Source organism: Tupaia chinensis, unplaced genomic scaffold (genome assembly GCF_000334495.1).
Source record: "Tupaia chinensis unplaced genomic scaffold, TupChi_1.0 Scaffold143602_1, whole genome shotgun sequence".
In the NCBI taxonomy this organism is placed as follows: Eukaryota; Metazoa; Chordata; class Mammalia; order Scandentia; family Tupaiidae; genus Tupaia; species Tupaia belangeri.
The window spans coordinates 2,544,669-2,562,849 of NW_006203448.1; the positions used below are offsets into that span (position 1 = coordinate 2,544,669).

Sequence of the window (18,181 nt, forward strand, 5' to 3'; positions counted from 1 at the left end):
GGAAAGAGAAGAGGGCTGGAGAACAGGTGTCTTTCTGCGTTATTTCCCTCCAGTAGGGAGTCTGTCATTCTGGTGGGGGTGCACCTGAAGTTGGTAACAGCATCCGGGCCTGTTCTGTCAACTTGCTAAACCAGACTTTTCCTTTTGTCAAGCCATGGGCACCTGCGCTGGGTGGGGCAGATCTGGAGGGGTTTCTGAAGCATGTGGCTCCAGCAGGGTGGGGCAAAGGACACATCACAGGGTGGTGACCAGACACTTGCAGGGGAGAAGGGAGAGCAGATGAGGGACAGTGGCCGGCGGTGCTGGGGTGCTGTTGCATGGGCAGCCCTTGGAGAAGGGACTGAAGTGTGAAGACTCAGGGGACAAAGAAAAGGGATAAGCCAGGCAGGTCTGAGGGCAGAGGCAGGGGAGCCGCCGGGAGCTACAGAGCAAGTGGTAAAGTGCCCTTCAATAGCACCGCCCCTTCCTGGACAGCGGGCAGTGCCCGCAGCATACTGGACCCCTGTTCCTCTGTGCCTCAAAGTGGTGACGAGTGACTTCAGCAGGTCTGGGCCTGATGCCTTCCCAGGCTCTGCACTAGGCAGGAGCTCAGAACCTGGAGCCCAGGCGGCTCTGACCCACCCAGGGTGATGGTCCTGAGCCAGGGCTCCTCCCTGCCAGCGCCAGTGACGACAGGCAGCATTGGAGAAACTGGAAATGTCCCCTCCCTCTCCTTGGAATGACAGAATCTGGGATAATTTCCTTCCTCCTCATTTGAAAACAGTAACAAAAGCCCCACATATATATAATGGCTCCCACACATGTCCTGCTGCAGGTGGCTCCACTGGCTTCGATGCCGTCATTCTTTAGAGGCTGCCCACGGTCAGCCCTCTGCCCCCTCGGTGCCCCACCCTTCTCTCGGCCCCCACACGCTGACCCCTGCTGCTTGGCACAGGTACACGTCCTGACAACGTGGGTCTGCTTCTGGGAGTGGAGACACACAGAATGCACAGGACCCCCAGGCCTTCCCTGGGGACCACATGCCTCTGCTGCAGACCCCACTAGGTATGTGTCCACATGTTCCTGTCACCCACCATGTGAGCAGGTGATGAGCGTGAGAGGCGCAGAGACAGGGATGCAGGAGCCAGAAGGAAAGAAAATAGATTATGGAAGAATTGGGAACAGGAGGTGAGCATGGAAAGGCAGAGGCCCACGGGGTGGGGGGGTGGAGCTCCAGGCCAACCTGAAAATCACTGGTGACTCAGCACCGTCTCCAGTGGTGGGTGCCCGGAGTGCCTGAGACAGACACTCTGCCACCTTTACGCTAAGACGTTGTCAGCCGGCTCCCACGGAGACCCCTAGGCTTCCAGGGGACCTGACGACACAGCTCACCACTGGGCCCGCACGGACCTCCACTTCTTTTTAGCAAATAACCTCAGAGGATAACCACTGGAGAGGTGGGGGGCCAGGGGGGCCACGCAGAGCGTCATTTCCGAAGGTACCGCAGGGAAGATCAAATTAAACCGGACAGAGGTTAAAGGAAACCGTTGGAGACAGAGGGCGGGGTGGTGGTGGCAGAGACCGCACGGGAGCTCAGCCACGTGCTCGCAGCTCGGCTGTTTCCTTTTCTCTCCCCTTTGTAAAAACTTTAGCTGCTTTTTAAAACAAAAAGCCTCAAACTAAAATGTTCCTGCTGCCAAACCGCAGTGCTCAGGGACAGGGAGGCTGAGCCAGAAACACCGAGAAGGCCCCTGGCCCCTGGCGCTGGGCGGGCGGGCGGGTCTACACTGCACAGAGGCGGAGTCACTCCACGGTCACAGAAGAAAGGGGATGGAGGAGTTGTCTGCTCATCTGTTCGTTTTGTATCAAAGCAAGCGGGTCATTGCCGTCTATCCACGGTGCAAGCTGGTTGACAATGGAGCTTTCAGGAGTGGAGAAGAGAAGGGAGACCTCTCGGTCCAGGCCAGGCGTTGGGACAGTGGGTCTGGCGAGGTTCCTGAGCATGGACTCTGTGAGGCTGAGTGGCGGCACCGTCCCCATTGGGTGAGGCGAGGTGGCGGCCGGGCACCTTCAGGACTTGCTCTCCTCCACTTTGACAGCCCGAGGCTTGATTGCTCCAGTTCGCTTCATCTGGGACGCAGCCGAGGGGGCCTCCTGCAGCTTCACGGCTCCCAGGCTGGGTTTTTCATCCACTCGCTGCTTTGCCTTTGGACACATGAAACACAGTGACCTAACACAGCAACATCTGTCTGGGTCCCAACCCACCACCCACATCCTGCTCCTGAGCCAGAGTAAGGTGCCTAAGAAGTCCGGCCCCCATCAAAGGACCAGACTTAAAGTCACTCTGGGGGGGAGGGGACACTGGCGGGTGACTACTCTGTGCCCTCCCTGTAAGCACAGAGCACACTAATTCAGAGAGGCTGAAGGCATATCCCAGGGCATTAGCAGGTGGCCCCAAGGCTGCCGGGAGAACCTTTCCAAATCAGCGCCCTTATGCCCTTCAGGTTGCCCCAAGGGCATCCTACTACTCTTGGAGTCTCCAATGTCAGCCAAGGGGTGGGGCAGGCCTCAGCTCTCCCAGATCTTCCATGGTACAACCGTCCCCACTCCCTATACTTCCGGGTTCCCACCTGGTAAAACCTGTCCCGGGACCCTAGATTGACCAAGACTCCCAATCAAGAGTTCGGTGAATCAGCAGCTCTTGCTCTGCACAGGGATGAGGGGAGGGGTGGGGGTGCAGGGGTGAGAGTGGCCAGCCCCTGCCAGATGCCTGCTTCAGCTGCTCGCTCCACATGGTTCCCTTGGGCCCCAGGAAACCGAGTATGGAGGGGCGAATGGGAGCAGTTGGGCCCCCTCTCCCAGCAAGTAAAGCTGACGTGTGACATGCTGAAGACCCAGCCCGAGCGGCCGGAGCCAGGAGCCCAGCGCACACTGCAGAGTAGGAGTGAAGAGAACAGCACTGCAGAAGAGCCACTGTGAAACCCTCTTTATGTAGATGGGACACTCGACTGCCAGTGACCCACCTAGCCAAGACAAAGATGCGACACAGCACTGGCTAGAGCTAGCAGCACACGCACACCTGCCGGGCGCGAGCCCGCAGTCCTGACCGGCTCCCAAAGCGCTGGACAGCCCCGCGCTGTAGGGACGGTCCACCTTCTAGCATTGCCTCCTCAGGGCTCAGTATCCTCCCTTCTCTGCAGGACAAGGAAGGATCCAGACGCCCATTAAGAGGAGAAATGCCTTTGCCAGGAGGGACCCAGGGTGTCGGGCTCCTGTGCCACACTCCGACTGTCAGGGCACGTATCTCTTTATAAAAGGAGCACTCAAATGGGCTGGACACTCGGAGAGACAGGCCAAAGTGCCCAGGACGGGAGGTCTGGAAAGCCATCTTCTACCTGTTGCACGAAGTGTCCCTGCACAGAGCCCATGTTAACTGCTGATCCAGAGGGCTTCCCACTGGGGCTAGCAGAGCTAGGCCTGAAAAAACCAAAGGCAGGGGTGAGAACACACAACGCGTCGCCACAGAAACGAGTCAGAGCACAGGGAAGGGCCTTTGGCCAGAGCATCGCTCCGGGCGGTTGGAATGGAACGAACCACAGACCTAAGACAGCCAAGAATGCGGAAGAGGTAAAGGGTCCACCTGACACCTGCAAGACGGAGTTCTAGGAGACACACCCAGAGGAGAGGAGAGGAGAGGAGGGGCGGGGCCCCTACTGGGGGCAGATTTCTGTACTACCGCGGGCAGACAGACAGTGAGCCCTCAGCATTCAGAGGGTCTGGACCAACCTGATGTCTAAGTGCCTGAGAAGGAAGGGCTATGGGCCAGGCACTGAGCCAGAATCGTGCTGCTTCACTAGTCTTCACTTTCAGACAAGGAGGGAGGACAAAAACGTGTACCTTCTTTCTAAACATGCTCCACTGACCACAGACCCAGGGGTGTTAATTCGGAGCTGAGTGAAAGAGAAGTTTGTGGTGGAAAGCGTAAGAAGTGCTATGTGCCCAGGTTCAACAGGACTCTCGTGGCCGGTGGCATGGGCCCTGCGCAAGCGAGCATGGGCGCCCACGTGCCACCCTGCAGACAGTACGCCTGCCAGGTATCTGACCAGGGGGCCCTTCATCTACAGGGAATGTCTCAGCACAGTGTTGCTAGATAACTTTGGGAAACCTTGTTCTACAAAAATATCCGTTTCCTCAGCCCTCTAAGAAACTACCGAAACAAAGGCTACGAATACTAAGTGAAGCTTCCGTCCGTGTTATCTCATCTGAATATCCTCTGAAGACGGGTATACTGCCACTCCTCGGCTGAAGAGGAGACTCCTGCACAGGAGTGTTCCCGGACGGGAGCCCGTGCATCGTCTTCGGAGCCGACCTCCCTAATAGCACTCTCACGCAGCGCCTGTTCCCTTCCTACAGCTCCGCTGTTCAGGCCGATGTGACAGACTTGGTGGGGAAACAAAACATACTAACAAACAAAAATAAATGAAGCCCAGATAGTGAAAATGAGAACAGAAAGATGAAACGAGGGGCAGTCATGAAAGACCTTCTCTGCAAACAAGGTTGGAAGTGCAGAATGATGCGCTGGAGGCCCCGCCCCCTCGGAGACATAGCACCGCATGGACAGCAGGCACCGACCTACAGTGCCCCTCCATCAAGCAGGCACCTGCGTGTTCCCGCGGTGCTCCTGGCACCTGGCGGGCAGTGTGAGCCTCTCGGGGCCCTGTCAGTCCGACATCTGTTCTACTTGTCTGCAAACATAGGGGAGATCTCCAGGACTCTCCCACGTGTAGTTAGAGTCAGCTGGACACACCCCTGGGCCCAGAGCCAGAACCCACTGCCTGCCCATCCCAGCCCAGGTGTGAAAGTCAGCTTGACTAGCGGTTCTCCGCCACCACCCAACAGGGCCGCCTTTGAATCTAGTGATGGGGGCCTGGGACAGTCACAGGAGGCGGGGACCGAAACAGAGAAAGTGAAAAGCAGGTGCCAGTTTGAGAGAAGAGAGGCACCACAGTTGGCAATAAACAGTCCCCTGGCAGGGGTCAGAGGGCGAGGTCAGGCAAGGGACCCTAGAAGGGCCATTCTCCTCTCTCCCAACCAGGTATGGTTCTTGGCCCGCAGGTCTTATTTTAAAAATCTGGTGAAAATGTGTGAGTAGGTGGGGTTGGTCCTGATGTCTACTAAAACGTCGGCTGTTCCTTTCCCCACCTTTCCAGAAAGCTCTCCCAATCCAGAGCACCTTACTATTAAAAGCAAAATCTCTCTCCTGATATCCCCATTTTCTCATGGTCAACTACACACACACCTGCCCCAGCCCTGAAACTTCATGGTGATGCATCAGCCTATGAAGATGACCAGGCTACAAGCCCTGCCACCATTCTCCAGGGCCCATGGCTGCTTCTGGGCCACCAAGCCTGTCCACCATGAAAGCTCGGCCAGGCAGCATCCAAGACCCGGGCAAGTCTTTACCTGTAGGTCTGTGGGGATGCCCCGGAGCCTCCTGTAGGAACATTCTGTTTACTGTCGGCAAAGTGGAAGCCTTTCATCTCCATCTGCGAGGACTAAAGGGACCAAGGAGCAACACTGTCATTTGTCAGCCTTGAAGACAGCCTGGCCTACACCAAACCACCCTGGACAGAACCGTGAGGGTCACAGGGATTTCCAGGAGGCGCCTTCTGAAGGAAGCTGCAATCTCTCCCCTGCAGTCCAGGTTCAGAAGAGGGCTTTTTCTTAGAACTACGAACCATTGCAATATTTTTGTTCTTTTAAAAATCTTATTTTACTATAGGACATAGGGTACATACACTCACTAGAGAGAGAGAGAGAGAGAGAGCAAGAAAGCACCCCCACAGGGGATGGCCATGCTGCACTCCCTTCTCTTGCATTCTCTCAGGATTTGGGACATGCACACGGTCACTGGGTCTGGGACTGAACCACACAGGTGGCCACGTGGGATCCAGCCACCTTAGCCACACCACTGGCTAGCTTATATTTTTTCTTTTTAAGTGGAGCAGGGGGGATCACAGGGGCCTGGCCACACTGCTCATTCACCTCTGCCCTAGGGTCACCACAGCAGAGCTGAGAGGACTGTTGACCTCCTGGCCCTCGGCCGTGGGCTACGCTCGGGAGACTTTGGGCAGGAAGACCCTGCACCAGCAATGGCTCCAGTCTCAAGCCTGAGACACCAGGGTGTGCGCCCTCCCTCCTGCCCTTCCAGTGGCTGCTCACATTGCTGGCTCACACCCAAACCACAGCTTCCTGACGCCGTAGCTCCGACAAGAGCAGCAGTCTGGCGAGGTCAGAGCACCTAAGGCGCTAGCACCCGCCACCACGCAGCAGTTCCTACAGGGGTGGGGGGCTGGTGGGATTGCAGGGCCCAGCTCACTTTACCTCTCTGCTGGCGTTGAGGACGGGCTGGGACCCAGGCGGGGGAATCCTTCGGGGAGCCCCAACAGACAGACTCTGTCCCGGCGGCAGCTGAATGGACTGTGGCAGGAGGAGGGGCTGCTGCCCAGAGCCGTACCGGGGCAGCGGCATGGTGAGCTGCTGGGCGACAAGGACAGTCAGGGAAGGAAGGGGCGCAGGGAGAGTTCCGTACGCGCCCAAGAGCAGCTACACGGACCCTCAAAAGGAAAGCAAGCCCTGTGCAAGGCAGTGAGGTTCTGGATCTCTGCTGCAGCCAGGGGGCTGGCCCTGAGTCCACACCCTTGGGGTGGGAGTGGGGGCGGGGGGCAGGGGCAGGCCCAACTGGAATATAGCGGTGAGAACCGAGAGAGGGGAGTGGCTGCACCTCAGAAGCCCCTGTGGGCATTAGCGGGACAGGTGGTCTCCTCTACATCCCTGCAGGGGCCATACCTCTTCGGCCCCTTTCGCCTTCATCCATCAAGTCTTTACTGAATGCACTGGGGTCAGGGAAAGCAGAGGGCCACTGTCAGACAAGGGCCACATGCGACACACAGGGCACGCAGCACAGTCTCAGAGTAGGGCAGCAGCCCAGCTTGTGTGTATGGAGGGGAGCGTGCATACGTGTGTGTGCCAGGAGAGGTTGGGCAAGCGGAGCCAGGCAGGCCTCTCAGTAAGAGCCGAGCCCAGGGTCGGGAGTTGGCCAGGACATGCACCTCTGCACCCTGCGCAGCAGACACGCCAAACTCTCCTACTGTTGGCATCGACTGTGACAGAAAGCATGGCCCTGCCGGAGCGTGGGACTCCAGGCCTCTCTCAAAGCACTCTGCGACCTAAGAACTGGATGGCTGAAAGGCCTAAAGGACACAGAGCGTCCAGAACAGGCGAGGCAGTAGGGATGAGGGCCTGGAAACTACGGATGGGGCGGCTACTGTCCATCTGTCACTGTCCTCGTCATCTCCCTTCTCTCCAGTCTGCAGTGGACGGTAAGAGGACCTTCTGGGACTCCGTCTTGGAGACTGGCCAGAACCTCAACTTCTGTCTCCTTTGGAGTACTGATGGGCAAGAGGGAGGTGACGAGGGCAGCCGCTGCTGGCACGACGAGCCGTGTGCTTCCAGAGGATCACCCTGGCTACTGTGTTGCCGACAGCGGCAGCCCTGAGGGCACAGATGCCGGGACGAGCGGGCGGAGGCGGTAGGAGCACTGGACTCGGAATGCCTGTCAAGATGGAGCTGACAGGACCTGCTGAAGGATCAGAGGAGGCAGTGAGGGAGGGGAGGCTGGGAAGATGAGGATGGGCCAGCAAAGGGACTGGGGAGAGGTCTGCTCATGGTATGATCAAGATGGCACGAGGCATCAACACAGAGACGCTGGCAGTCCACTAGTTTGAGAATCACGTCCAGGGGACAGAGTTAGCTGAAGACAGGAACCAGGGAGTGAAGAGAGCATGGATGTGACTTACAGCTACGGGATCAGGAGGCCCAGAGACACGGGCTAGGGGTGGATAATTGCCACAGGCCAGGGAGGGCAGTGGGAGCTGCACTGTGGCCAAGGCAAAGAGAGTGAGGGGCAGGGGGAAGATGAGTCAAGACCCCAGAGTCAAGTGACAGTGAGGGCTACTGGGATGAGGGCCCGCAGGCCACACGTGGCTGCAGAGCTACAAGGGCAGGGCAGCCTGGGGATGGAGCATGCTGTGGCTGACAGGAGAAGCCGACTAGGACCAAGAGGAGGAGGACCCTGGGGCCAAGGCTGCCAGGCTAACAGTGGCACGCTGCAGGCTCACAGTACAGCCTGGCAGTGGCATGTGTGCCCCTGGGGCAGCAGGCACCAGGGACTGCAGGGCAGGTTGCCAGTGTGGCCAGCAGGCGGAGCCGGGCTTGATGCCAAAGGCATACGGGATGGTGAAGGTGGGCACTCGGACCCTCGGGTCACTAGAAGTAGGGAGTTAGAGAAGTCCGAGCTGACAAAGGTGTAGGGTCCTTAAACTTGAGACTGTGGAAGAGGCACAGCTGCTGCAGTGACCTATCCGACTCAGAGGGTGGACAGGGAAGGCGCTCAAGGGCCAAGCATAGGTGCAGCTTCCATGGCACAGACCCGGGGGTTCATCTACGCAGACGTCAAAGCCACCAAAACTGGGCCCGTAGGTGACATGATAGTTAAGGCCCTGGATCCCACAGCCAACTCTGTGGTTTGAGTCCTGCACCCAGCAGCCTGACGCTCTGGGTGCACGCACGGGTGTACCCAAAATCCCAGGAAGAGAATGGAGAAGAAGGGACTGTGGTATGGCCACCCCCCTAGAGGCGATTTCTCACTTTCCCTTGGCATTTGGCAAGTGCACGTGCCCTATAGCCAGAATCTAAAATAAATTTTGTTTAATACAATCACCAAAACTACAATAGGAGATGAGAGACTGAGCCCGAGGCCAAGTGGGGGAGTCGCCCTCACAGGTGAAAAGCACGCTCACAGGCCCAGGGGAAGGAGGCCCTGGGTCAGACGCTGGTTCTGTGATGTGACGCTTGTAGCAATGCGGGGAGGGCTAGCTGGTGGGCCAGGGTGTGGGCTTCACAGCTGGGGTTGCAGGGAGAAAGGAGAGACAGTCAGAAGCAAGAAGGTCCCCTACGCCACCTCCATGCCCCGCAGCACCTGGGAGCTGCTCGAGAGTGCTCTCCGTGGAAGCGGTTTGGGAAGTTCGGGTGGGCAAGTGTGTGGCAGAGACGAGTCCCAGCGTCCCTGGGACCAGGCACAGCACACCGAGAGGCAGGGAAGTGGAGAGCCAGAACCCTGCGGGGGCCAGTGTGATCCTGACCTGTGGCAGCTGTGAGTCCAACATCTGGGAGGCGCCCAGGCCAGCTGCCTGGCCGAGCTGGCCCTCGTAGACCAGGGCTTGGCTCCCGCTCACAGGCTGGGAGGGCGAGCCGGACTGAGGCTTCACCATCTCCAAGGGCTGCATGCCCGGGAACGCCGAGTACGGGGGCTTCAAGGCTGTACCCCCCGAGAGGATCATGGTGCTGGGAGGCGACAGGCTGGGATGCATGTACACCTGGGACCTGCAACAGCCACACAGAAGGTCAGGGCCGGCGAGGGGAACCCACCAGCCCAGAAGGGCCCCAGAGCGGCACATGGAGGCCGGGGAGGAGCCCGAGAGCCTAAGCTCCTGGACAGTGCTGTTGCTGCTGGTCTAGGGACTGCAGTTTGAGCAACCCTGGATTAAACAATGAGCACACCCAGGCAGCACAGATTCAGGGAAGGCCTATATAAGGCCGAGCGTGTGGGACATCAGGCACTGAGAGGGCCAGAGACAGCGGAGGGGCAGGAGGGAGGAGCAAGGGAAGGCACTGGACGACACGGAAAGGAAGCAGGACACCACAGAGTGGCCACCATGGCCTCCTGGGCTGGGTACTAAGGTATCCTGAAATGGACAGAGTGCCCCGGTCCCAGGCCCCAAAGCAGAGATGCAGGAGTGGGGCAGAGCAAGGGGCACGTGCGGGTTTAGAGCCCGAGATGCACAGCTCACCTGAAGGGCTGCAAGGAGCTGAAGATCTCCTGCGACTGGGAGGCGGGCAGGCCACCCCTCAGTCCCAGCTGAGCCTGAGCCTGCAGAGACGTGTGCAGAGACAGGGGGATCTGCTGGGCCGCAGCAGCCTGCAGGTGAGAGGCAGCAGGTGAACCGGTGCTCCCAGGGTGGACCCCACCTCCCATTGCAGCCCTCGCCGTGTGGCGGCCCGCGGGAACACTGCCTAATGCACGTCCAGCTGTCCTGCCGGGCTGCCCGGCTCTGGGGTGCAGGCAGCCGGCTCCCCGCTGCTCCATAAAACCCGACAGAGGCATAGGGCAGACACACGCAGTCCAGGCCCGTGACAGTGGGTCAGGTCTCGCAAAACCAGCCAACAGTGAGGAGTGTGTTTACAGAGGCTGGGACAGGTTGTGTCCTCTGTCCTCTGACCCCAAATCTGCTTACAGAGCAGATGCTGCCTGAAGCACCTGGGTCTGGGAGTGTTGGGGCCCCTCAGAAGGCCTGGCTCCAGCTTTCCTGAGGAGAGAGGCTTCAGGAAAGCATCCCCTGGAGCACAGAAAGCGTGCCAGTCCTGCGTGCAGACACCTGCTTGTTCTAAAACTACCTCTTTCTAACGCATCCATGCCTGGGAGTCTAGGCCTTTCTTCTCTTCATCAGAAGGATACCTGATCACCAAAGAAAATTCCATTTCAGCTAATTCTGCAGCTAGGATGCAGGAAGGAAGACTCTGAGAAAGGAAAACTAAACAGCGTCTGGAGTACTTAGCCCCTCCGCTCCTCTCCTGTCCCCTGTCCATTCACTTGACAAAGATGTCCTGGATGCCACACAGGGCAGGTGTGGGGGCGCGCGTGAGGGGCACGGACAACGGCCACACGGACGGGAGCAGCTGTGCCCGTGCTGCCCGCCTGCCACCCCAGCCACCCGGCCGCCATCACCTGCTGATAACCCTGCTGCTGAGGTATGGTCTGAGGGACCAGCCGCGGCTGACTTGCGAACACAGGGCCGTCCAGGTACAGAGGCGGGAGGTGGCTTCCTGGAAAAAGGATGTAGCGAGAAGCAGAGATGGATCCAGCCTTGCTATTCCTGACTGTCCCTGCAAGGAAACCTTCTACACTGCTTCCACACTCGGGCCGCTTGGTGAGGGTCTCTGCCCACACGCTCTTACAGTACCCCTGGCAAGCCCCCAGGGACCCTGAGAGCACAGCCTCAGGCCCAGAGGAGGGAAGGGAAGTGACCTCCAGTCTGCCTTTCCCACCCGCCACTCACCACCTGGCCTGGACAACCCGGAGGGTGTGCACTCTATCTGAGGGCTGCCTCGGTCTCTCAGTCTCTGTCCTCGTCACCCCCCTGCGATTGAGTCCACAGTGCAGGGTCAGAAGGATCTATTGGAATTCCATCACCGAGACCTTGGCAGCAGGGCCCTCCTGTGGGACACCAACGCAGTGGCTGGGAGGTGACACTAAGGCAGGGCTCAGGCAAGGCCTCTCTGCAGGTGTGGCTACACCACCGAGCACCGTCACCACCCATCTCCTTTGGCAGCTCATGTGAGCTGTCACTGCGGGGACGGCTGGTTCCTCCCAGGAGGTGGGAGAGCCCTGCACAGGATGGGGTGTGGGAGGGCACAGATCGACAGCGCATGGCCAGAACACGAATTCACACGTGCACACGCTCTGTGAGCGTGGAAGGCAAGGAGGTGTGCAGGGCTGCTGTTCCAGCTCTTCTCTCAGTACTGAGCAGACCAGGCTCCTGAAGCCCGGCAGGGGTGAGATACCTGGCATGGACGCGGAAGGCGCGACGGAGGCCACAGGCATGGGCGGCATGGACACTCCGCCAAAGGAGCTGTAGTTGACCCCGCTGGAGGCGCCCACGGAGGATGGAGGCTGGAGGCCAGAGCCGGCCGCTCCTGGTGAGCTCTGCTCTGGCAAGCTGGGGGAGTTTTCCCAAGCCTTGCGCGCAGACTCCATCTTCGGGGGGTGGGGGGGTGAAGATTACTACCGGATGGTGGGGACAGTACAGGCCCAAGCTGCACCCCGTGCACCCCTGCCCAGCTCAGGGCTGCTGTTACCTTCAGAGTGAGGTCGGCGGTGGGGAAGGACATCGGGGACAGGCCGATGGCCCTCTGAATGTGATGATCCCGCCGGAGGATAGGAATGCTCTGTGCCAACCCTGCCTGGAGGGGGAGAGGAGCCATGGGACACACACAGGAGCAGAGAACGACACAGCCGGACCCAGTGCACCGTTGCTCTGGCTGGCTGTCCTCGAGCCCCAAGGTAAAAGTGGCCAGAGCTGATCCCCAGACGGCTGCCTTCACATTTCCTCAACAAACGTCCATGCAGCGTCCCCACCACACCTCCAGGAAGGGCTGCGCCCATCCCAGCCACAAACGGACTGGCCACAGCACACAGCTAGTCCAGCACTTGCTGCCTGGCTTCGAGACAGAACAGCCGAAGCCCTCAGAGTCACTGGGCCCCGAAGGGCCCTGAGAAGGAGGTTTCTGAGGCTAGAGGTGCTACACCAAGAACCTCTTCCCGCAGACCCCCAGGGTCCCGATTACACCACGAGGCTAAGGCACCTGAGAGCACAGCTCCTGGTCAGCCCCACATCTCGAACCCAAAGGCTGCCCAGCCCTCCTCCTGGGATGCTAACCAACACCGCCAACAGCCTCCCGTGAGGCCCCTCTGGGGCACGCTGCCCAAGGACTCTCACCCACTCCACCCATCTACCGGGCTCCTACCCCACCAGGTACCAGGGATAGAGCAGCCAACAGATACGACACCACCACAGGCTTGGCTATGGACACGACAGACCACAGACTGTGAGGACCATGGGTGGTGGAGGGGACACTTTGCTTTATCTGCTTCCCCCCTCTAGCTGTGAAAAGGAGCCTACCAGTCTCAGCCCACACCTGGCTCAAAGGAGCCGGTGCACGGGCCGGACCGTTCATGCAGCTTGCCTGAGGACTGTGGCAGCCTGACAGTCACGCCCAGGCCGCCGGAGCCCGGAGCCCTCAGTCCCCTCTCCGTATACAAGCTGGCGGGGTGTGGGGGCAGACTTACAGTACTGGCCAGTGCGTCCTGCAGTTTGACAACCGGATTCCCGGCAGGACCAGAGGCAGAGCCAGGTGGCAAGCTGAAATCGGAGTCCTAAAGGGGCCAGGGAGCCCGGTGAAATCTTCCCGCCCGCCTTCCCAGGAGCACATGCCGCCATGGCCACGGTCTCAACTCAGGAAGTGCGCAACACAGCGTGCACAGCGCCACGGGGAACACGACGGCCAGATGTCCCCGATGGCACCCGAGGGAGGGAGCCCGGATGCCCAGCTCCCTGATGTGCCCCAGCTGGTGCCAGGGAACAACCTCAGGGGCAACCGGGGAGCCCCTAACCGGTCCAGGAGTCCGTGCCCACATGCCCTCCCCGGGACAGTGCTCAGCCCCTCCTCCTGCCGCTTCTCAGAGACAACCTTCTAACCCCCGCCACACCAACCACGGGGACGGGGGAAGGAAACAGAGTAAAGCCTCACTTTTGGGTTGACTCCAAATTCGATGGGCGGCACAGGCAGCACGGAGTCCACGTGAATCTCGACCCCATTAACAGGTGGGACGACGGCCCCCTGCAGCCGCTCGGCCCCTTCCGAGCCCTTTCTGTTTTTCAGAGAACGCTCATTGCCGATGGGTCCTGGTCTGTGCTCCTTGCTCTGTCCCGAGCCTTGTTCTGAATCCTTGTGGAGAAGCAGAGAGGCTGACACACAGGAAGGAGGGACCCCGCTCTCACACTGCCCGAGCCCTGGGACCTGGGGACAAAGACAAGACAGCAGCGCCCGCCCCAGCCCTGGCCTCTGAGGGGACAGGGTTACCTTCTGCTCAGACTGCTTCTGAGCCTGCTCCTTGTGGCTGTCAGCCTTGGGCTCCGCCAGGCCGGGTCCGTTCACCTCCTCTGGCTTCAGAGTACCATACGGGGAGCTGCGCTGTGAAGAGGTCGCCGACGACTCCCTGGACTCGGCACTCAAGTCAACTCCACTATCGCCCTGGCTGCTCTTAAAACCCTGCTGTGCAGAGCACGAAGTGGGTTAGAGCCTTGACCTCCACGCACTAAAGCCTGACCTCCACCTAATGAGACTGTGCACCACGGAGACCAGCTCTACCCGCTCCCTGCCCCTGCAAAGCCTCGTGCTGCTCTTGTTCTAACAGCCTACGGGGCCTGACTCCCTCAACGCCCAGCGTGCCCACCCTGCTCGGCCTCATGGGACCATGTGGGCCCTAGACAGAGACTGCCGAGCCAGCGGAGCGAGTACTACGACCTGTCCAGCAGAGACCCCGAATCCCTCCCCCCAGGGTGGACTTCTCCCTTCTTATCTCTTCTCTTCTCCCGCTCACAGCGCTGCACAGGCCAGAAACCAGACTGCGGACCATGGTGAGCCCAGGCCTGAGAACAGCTCCCAGCCAGGCTCAGATGCCACGGCAGAGGCTCGAGCAGACTGGGGCAAACAAGGTGTGGGAGAGCCAGCCGAGCGGATGGCGAGGGCACTCACCTCGGCGGCGCCGGGCTCTGCGCCGTTGAAGGCAGTGACGGCTTTCCTCCAGGACTCGCCTGCGGAGGCCTGCACGGGGAGGGCTGCAGAGGGGAGTCAGGGCGCTGAGGAGCAGCAGACAGGAATGGCACCAGGTGCAGCTTAGAAACCCAGCCCTGCCTCTGTGCCCTGCAGCGACACCTCGGTCAGCATGGCCCAGTGCATCCCCAACACACCGGCAGCCCGCCCAGGGCTCCATGCATGCTCCTCAGCAGTCAGTGCTTGGCCAGCTGCCACAGCAAGCCAGTGACCTTTACCTGCACCTACGTGAGGGCGCACCCCCACTTCCACTGCACTGATCTTTCCTACACTTACGCCAACTCTTTATCCTAAAAGGTGAGAACTTCTACAAAGTCTCTCGAAGATCCAGCCGGGGGACACTCAAACGCTGTTAGTTCAATTTTAAAAAAGGGCCTCTGAGACCCTGAAGAAGTCATGGACCCTGAGCCCAGAAAATCATCTGCACTTGGGCCAGCAGCCAGGGTGGAGGGTAAGGCAGCTGGATCGTACATGGCTGACTGTGGTTCAAATCTCAGACCTGGTCACTTGGAAAACACATTGTGCACGTGTGTGTGTGTGTATGTGCCACACATCCCAAGAGAATGGAAAAGGGACTACAGCATGGCCACCCTCCTAGGAGGTAGTTTCTCATTCATTCTCTCTCTCTCTCTCCATCCCTCGCTACAGCATGGCCATCCTCCTAGGAGGCACTTTCTCATTCATTCATTCTCTCTCTCTCTCTCCATCCCTCCAGCAGCTAGCACATGCACCCTACTGCAAATTTAAAAACTAAAATTGGGGAAAGTACTGACATGGTAGTTAAGGCGCTGGACTCTGTGGCTGGCTGCTGTTCGAGTCCCGGACTTGGTGGTTTGCTTTCTCACTTTCCCTCTGTGTGTGTGTTTCTCTTTCTCTCTGAACAAATGAAAAAATGTTATAAAAAATAGAAACCCTTTTAAAAACATGCTATTCTAGAGCCAAGGCCCTCAGAAGTCATTCCTAGACTCCTGGTCTGAGCAACCAACGAGGCACTGCAGAATCCTGAGGGCAAGGCTGATGAGAGGAGGCTGCCGTGCCATGCGGGGACCGGCGGCTCCAGTAACTAGCCAGTGGGATTCTGGGGTATGTCTGCTGTGATGTCCTTCACTCACTCACCCCACCAAAAGTATTGCCAGCAACGTTTTATGGAGGGATGTCGTACTCCCTTCTGATCGAAGCTCAGTATTGTCTAGGGTTACTCTGCGATGGTAGGCTCACACCCAGAAATGAAGACAGGCCACATGGTGACACTGAGCACCGAGGCCCAGAGCCCCATCCTGGGTGTGTGTCCTCGCCTCCAGTCGGGAAGCCTTGGAGCTCTGTGGAAAAGCTGGAATGGGGTCTCGGCCAGGCCCGAGAGCAGTTGCCAGTGTTGCCTTACTCATCCGTGTAGCCTCAGGGCTCCCAGTGTGGCCCCATGCAAAGTTGGCACTCAGGAGTCGGCTCAATGTGAGAAGTTACCAGAAGATGCATTGGATGTGACACCTCCCCAGCCCCCAGGGAGTTTTGCTATAGGGAACATGCACTTCCCAGAGAGACAGAAAGTGAGAAATCACCCCAGATGGGATGGCCACGCCACAATCCCTTCTCTTCCCTTTTCCTCTCGGGATTCTGGGTACACACGCACATGTGCCTGGTGTGAGTTTTAAGCCACCAGGTCCAGGACTAGAACTGTGGCCGACTATATGGGTGTCCAGCAACGTAACCGCTACACCATCTGCTGGTTGCTGGATAAGATATCTTCTAAAACATTTTCTAGGGAAAGGAATCTTCCACAAGGTAAGATATATCACTCCACAGACTCCAGTTTGCCATTCCCTGATGCTGCTTAGGGAGGGCCTTGGGGAACTTTCTTCCTGTGTAAGGAAGGCACGTGGCCCAAGGAAGAGCAAGCTCGTCCCTGGCGGCCTTGCTATTGGTCAGTTGCTGCTGTCCACGGGCAAGGAGGAAAGGGTGACCGACATGGGCAGAGAAAGCCACACCCAGTCCCTGAGTCTGCGCTCACGGGCTACCCTTCCCCAGAGCTGCTTGGCCCCTCCAACCGACTTTAGGCCAGAATATTCTTATCTGTTCAGGAGACACAGCACCAACAGGCTGAGGGTATTTGACACTTGGGCTCAGCAGAGGAGCCCAGGGAACAGGGGAGGTCCCCTCTTCCTCCCACAGGATACTCCCTGAGGAGACCCAGGCCCAGCGGCCATGCCCGGACACCACGGCTCTCACCTTGGCTGTTCTCCCAGATCTCGGTGCCCAGGCTACTGCCTGGGACGCTCACGTCGCCCTGCTCCACACACAAGCTGTTCTGTTTCTTAGCAAATCGAGGAGGAATGCGGGAAGAGAGGCCTCGACCTTTGACAGGCACCTAAGGAGGGGGGAGAAGGAATGTCATCTAGCCTAGGGCATGGAGACGGCAGGGCTCCCGGGAAAAAGGATCCGGTGCCCAACCACACCTCCTGAAACAGCTCCAGGTGTCTGGAATGCTCCTCTCCAAGACCTCAACCGTCGGTGACCTGGAATGCCAACTGTGCCACCCCAGGAGAGGGCTGACAGGCCGCGAGCAGAGACCTGTGCAGCGTGTCCTGCCCTGACTCTGCAGTGCAGGGCTCCCCGCCCTGGGACTCGGCCCTGACCACTCAGGCTGGAGCACGGTGGGAGGAGGAGGGATGCAGGAGGCTGCCATTGCAGCCACCGCCAGACTGCCGAGTGGCCCTTGAGAATGGGTAGAATCTGCATGGAGGCACAGCAGCAGCAGGTCCCGGGAGGCGACGTATACTCAAGAAATGCCCTCCCTTTCCCTCCCCACCCCGGCCAGAACGATCTGTGCCCTGGGCTTCTCGGCCACCAGCGACCCTCCAGCCCTGCCTGATGCCTTGCCTGCATCCCTACCTGCACGGCTTGCTCCTTCTTTCTCCTCTCCTCCTCCAGCAGGCGGCGCTGTTTCTTGGTCAGGACTTCGATGAAGCCTTCGCCCACCATAGAGCCCACCTCGCTCTCCTCCACATGGCTGGAGGCGCAGTCGTCAATGATAGCATCTGAACCGAGATCCCACGAGAAGAGACGGCGTTTCCATTTGTTTGAAGTCACGTATAACCCACAATAGGCAATGCTTCCCAAAAGCAGGCCGAGGGCAAGCCTGGCTGTGATGTCTGCACCCCTCCCCAGCCCCACGAGGCAACACACTGGAGCCTCCAACGAGTAAGGCCTGGATGGCACTGCAGCACGAAGACAGTCTCTGAGATGGGTACACTTAAATGCCAGCTCTGCTCCTAACCAGCTGAGTGACCCGGACAATTCCAGGAACCTCAAGGGGCAGGCTTCCCTTCTTTACAACAGGAAAACAGGGGTGCTGCTATGGGGTTCCAGCGAGGCCTTCTGTCAGGCTCACCTCTGCAGCCCCTGAACACAGTGGTGCCTGATGGGGGCTGCTCTCAGGCGCACACACGGTCAGCACAAAGGCAAAGGGCAACTCTTGGAGATGCCAAGGCCTCGGTTTACCTGGGTCTCCCTTTCCCCGAGGGTGACTGGACTCACTTCCATAGCTCAAGTCAAACTGCCTCAGGTCCTCTCCCTGGCCGCCGGCCCTCGGAGCGGCCACCTCTGCCTCCTTCTCTGCCTTCTTGCTAGAAGCTTCGGGGACGTCAGCGCTGGTGTGGGCATAGGGCGAGTGGCTGCTCCCACCACTGCAGCC

The 18,181-nt window shown here is 59.1% G+C and overlaps 1 protein-coding gene and 2 non-coding genes across 3 annotated transcripts in view; all 3 read right to left on the reverse strand.

The window, feature by feature from the left end:
- Positions 1-243: 243 nt before the first annotated feature.
- PRRC2B (proline rich coiled-coil 2B) overlaps positions 244-18,181 on the reverse strand; it is a 59,706-nt gene continuing 41,768 nt past the window's right edge. Inside the window, 16 exon segments of the mRNA XM_006164330.2 lie at positions 244-2,184; positions 3,375-3,456; positions 5,443-5,534; positions 6,364-6,516; positions 9,183-9,423; positions 9,891-10,018; positions 10,826-10,923; positions 11,662-11,854; positions 11,956-12,060; positions 12,947-13,033; positions 13,408-13,605; positions 13,741-13,929; positions 14,416-14,498; positions 16,717-16,855; positions 17,380-17,525; positions 18,025-18,171. Coding sequence (XP_006164392.1) covers positions 2,050-2,184; positions 3,375-3,456; positions 5,443-5,534; positions 6,364-6,516; positions 9,183-9,423; positions 9,891-10,018; positions 10,826-10,923; positions 11,662-11,854; positions 11,956-12,060; positions 12,947-13,033; positions 13,408-13,605; positions 13,741-13,929; positions 14,416-14,498; positions 16,717-16,855; positions 17,380-17,525; positions 18,025-18,171 — 2,216 coding nt within the window. The 3' untranslated portion in view covers positions 244-2,049.
- LOC114005271 (small nucleolar RNA SNORD62) lies at positions 7,310-7,392 on the reverse strand. Its single transcript, XR_003547150.1, has one exon. It is a non-coding gene; the product is annotated as a small nucleolar RNA SNORD62 (small nucleolar RNA).
- On the reverse strand, positions 11,210-11,295 carry LOC114005270 (small nucleolar RNA SNORD62). The gene has a single exon (XR_003547149.1). It is a non-coding gene; the product is annotated as a small nucleolar RNA SNORD62 (small nucleolar RNA).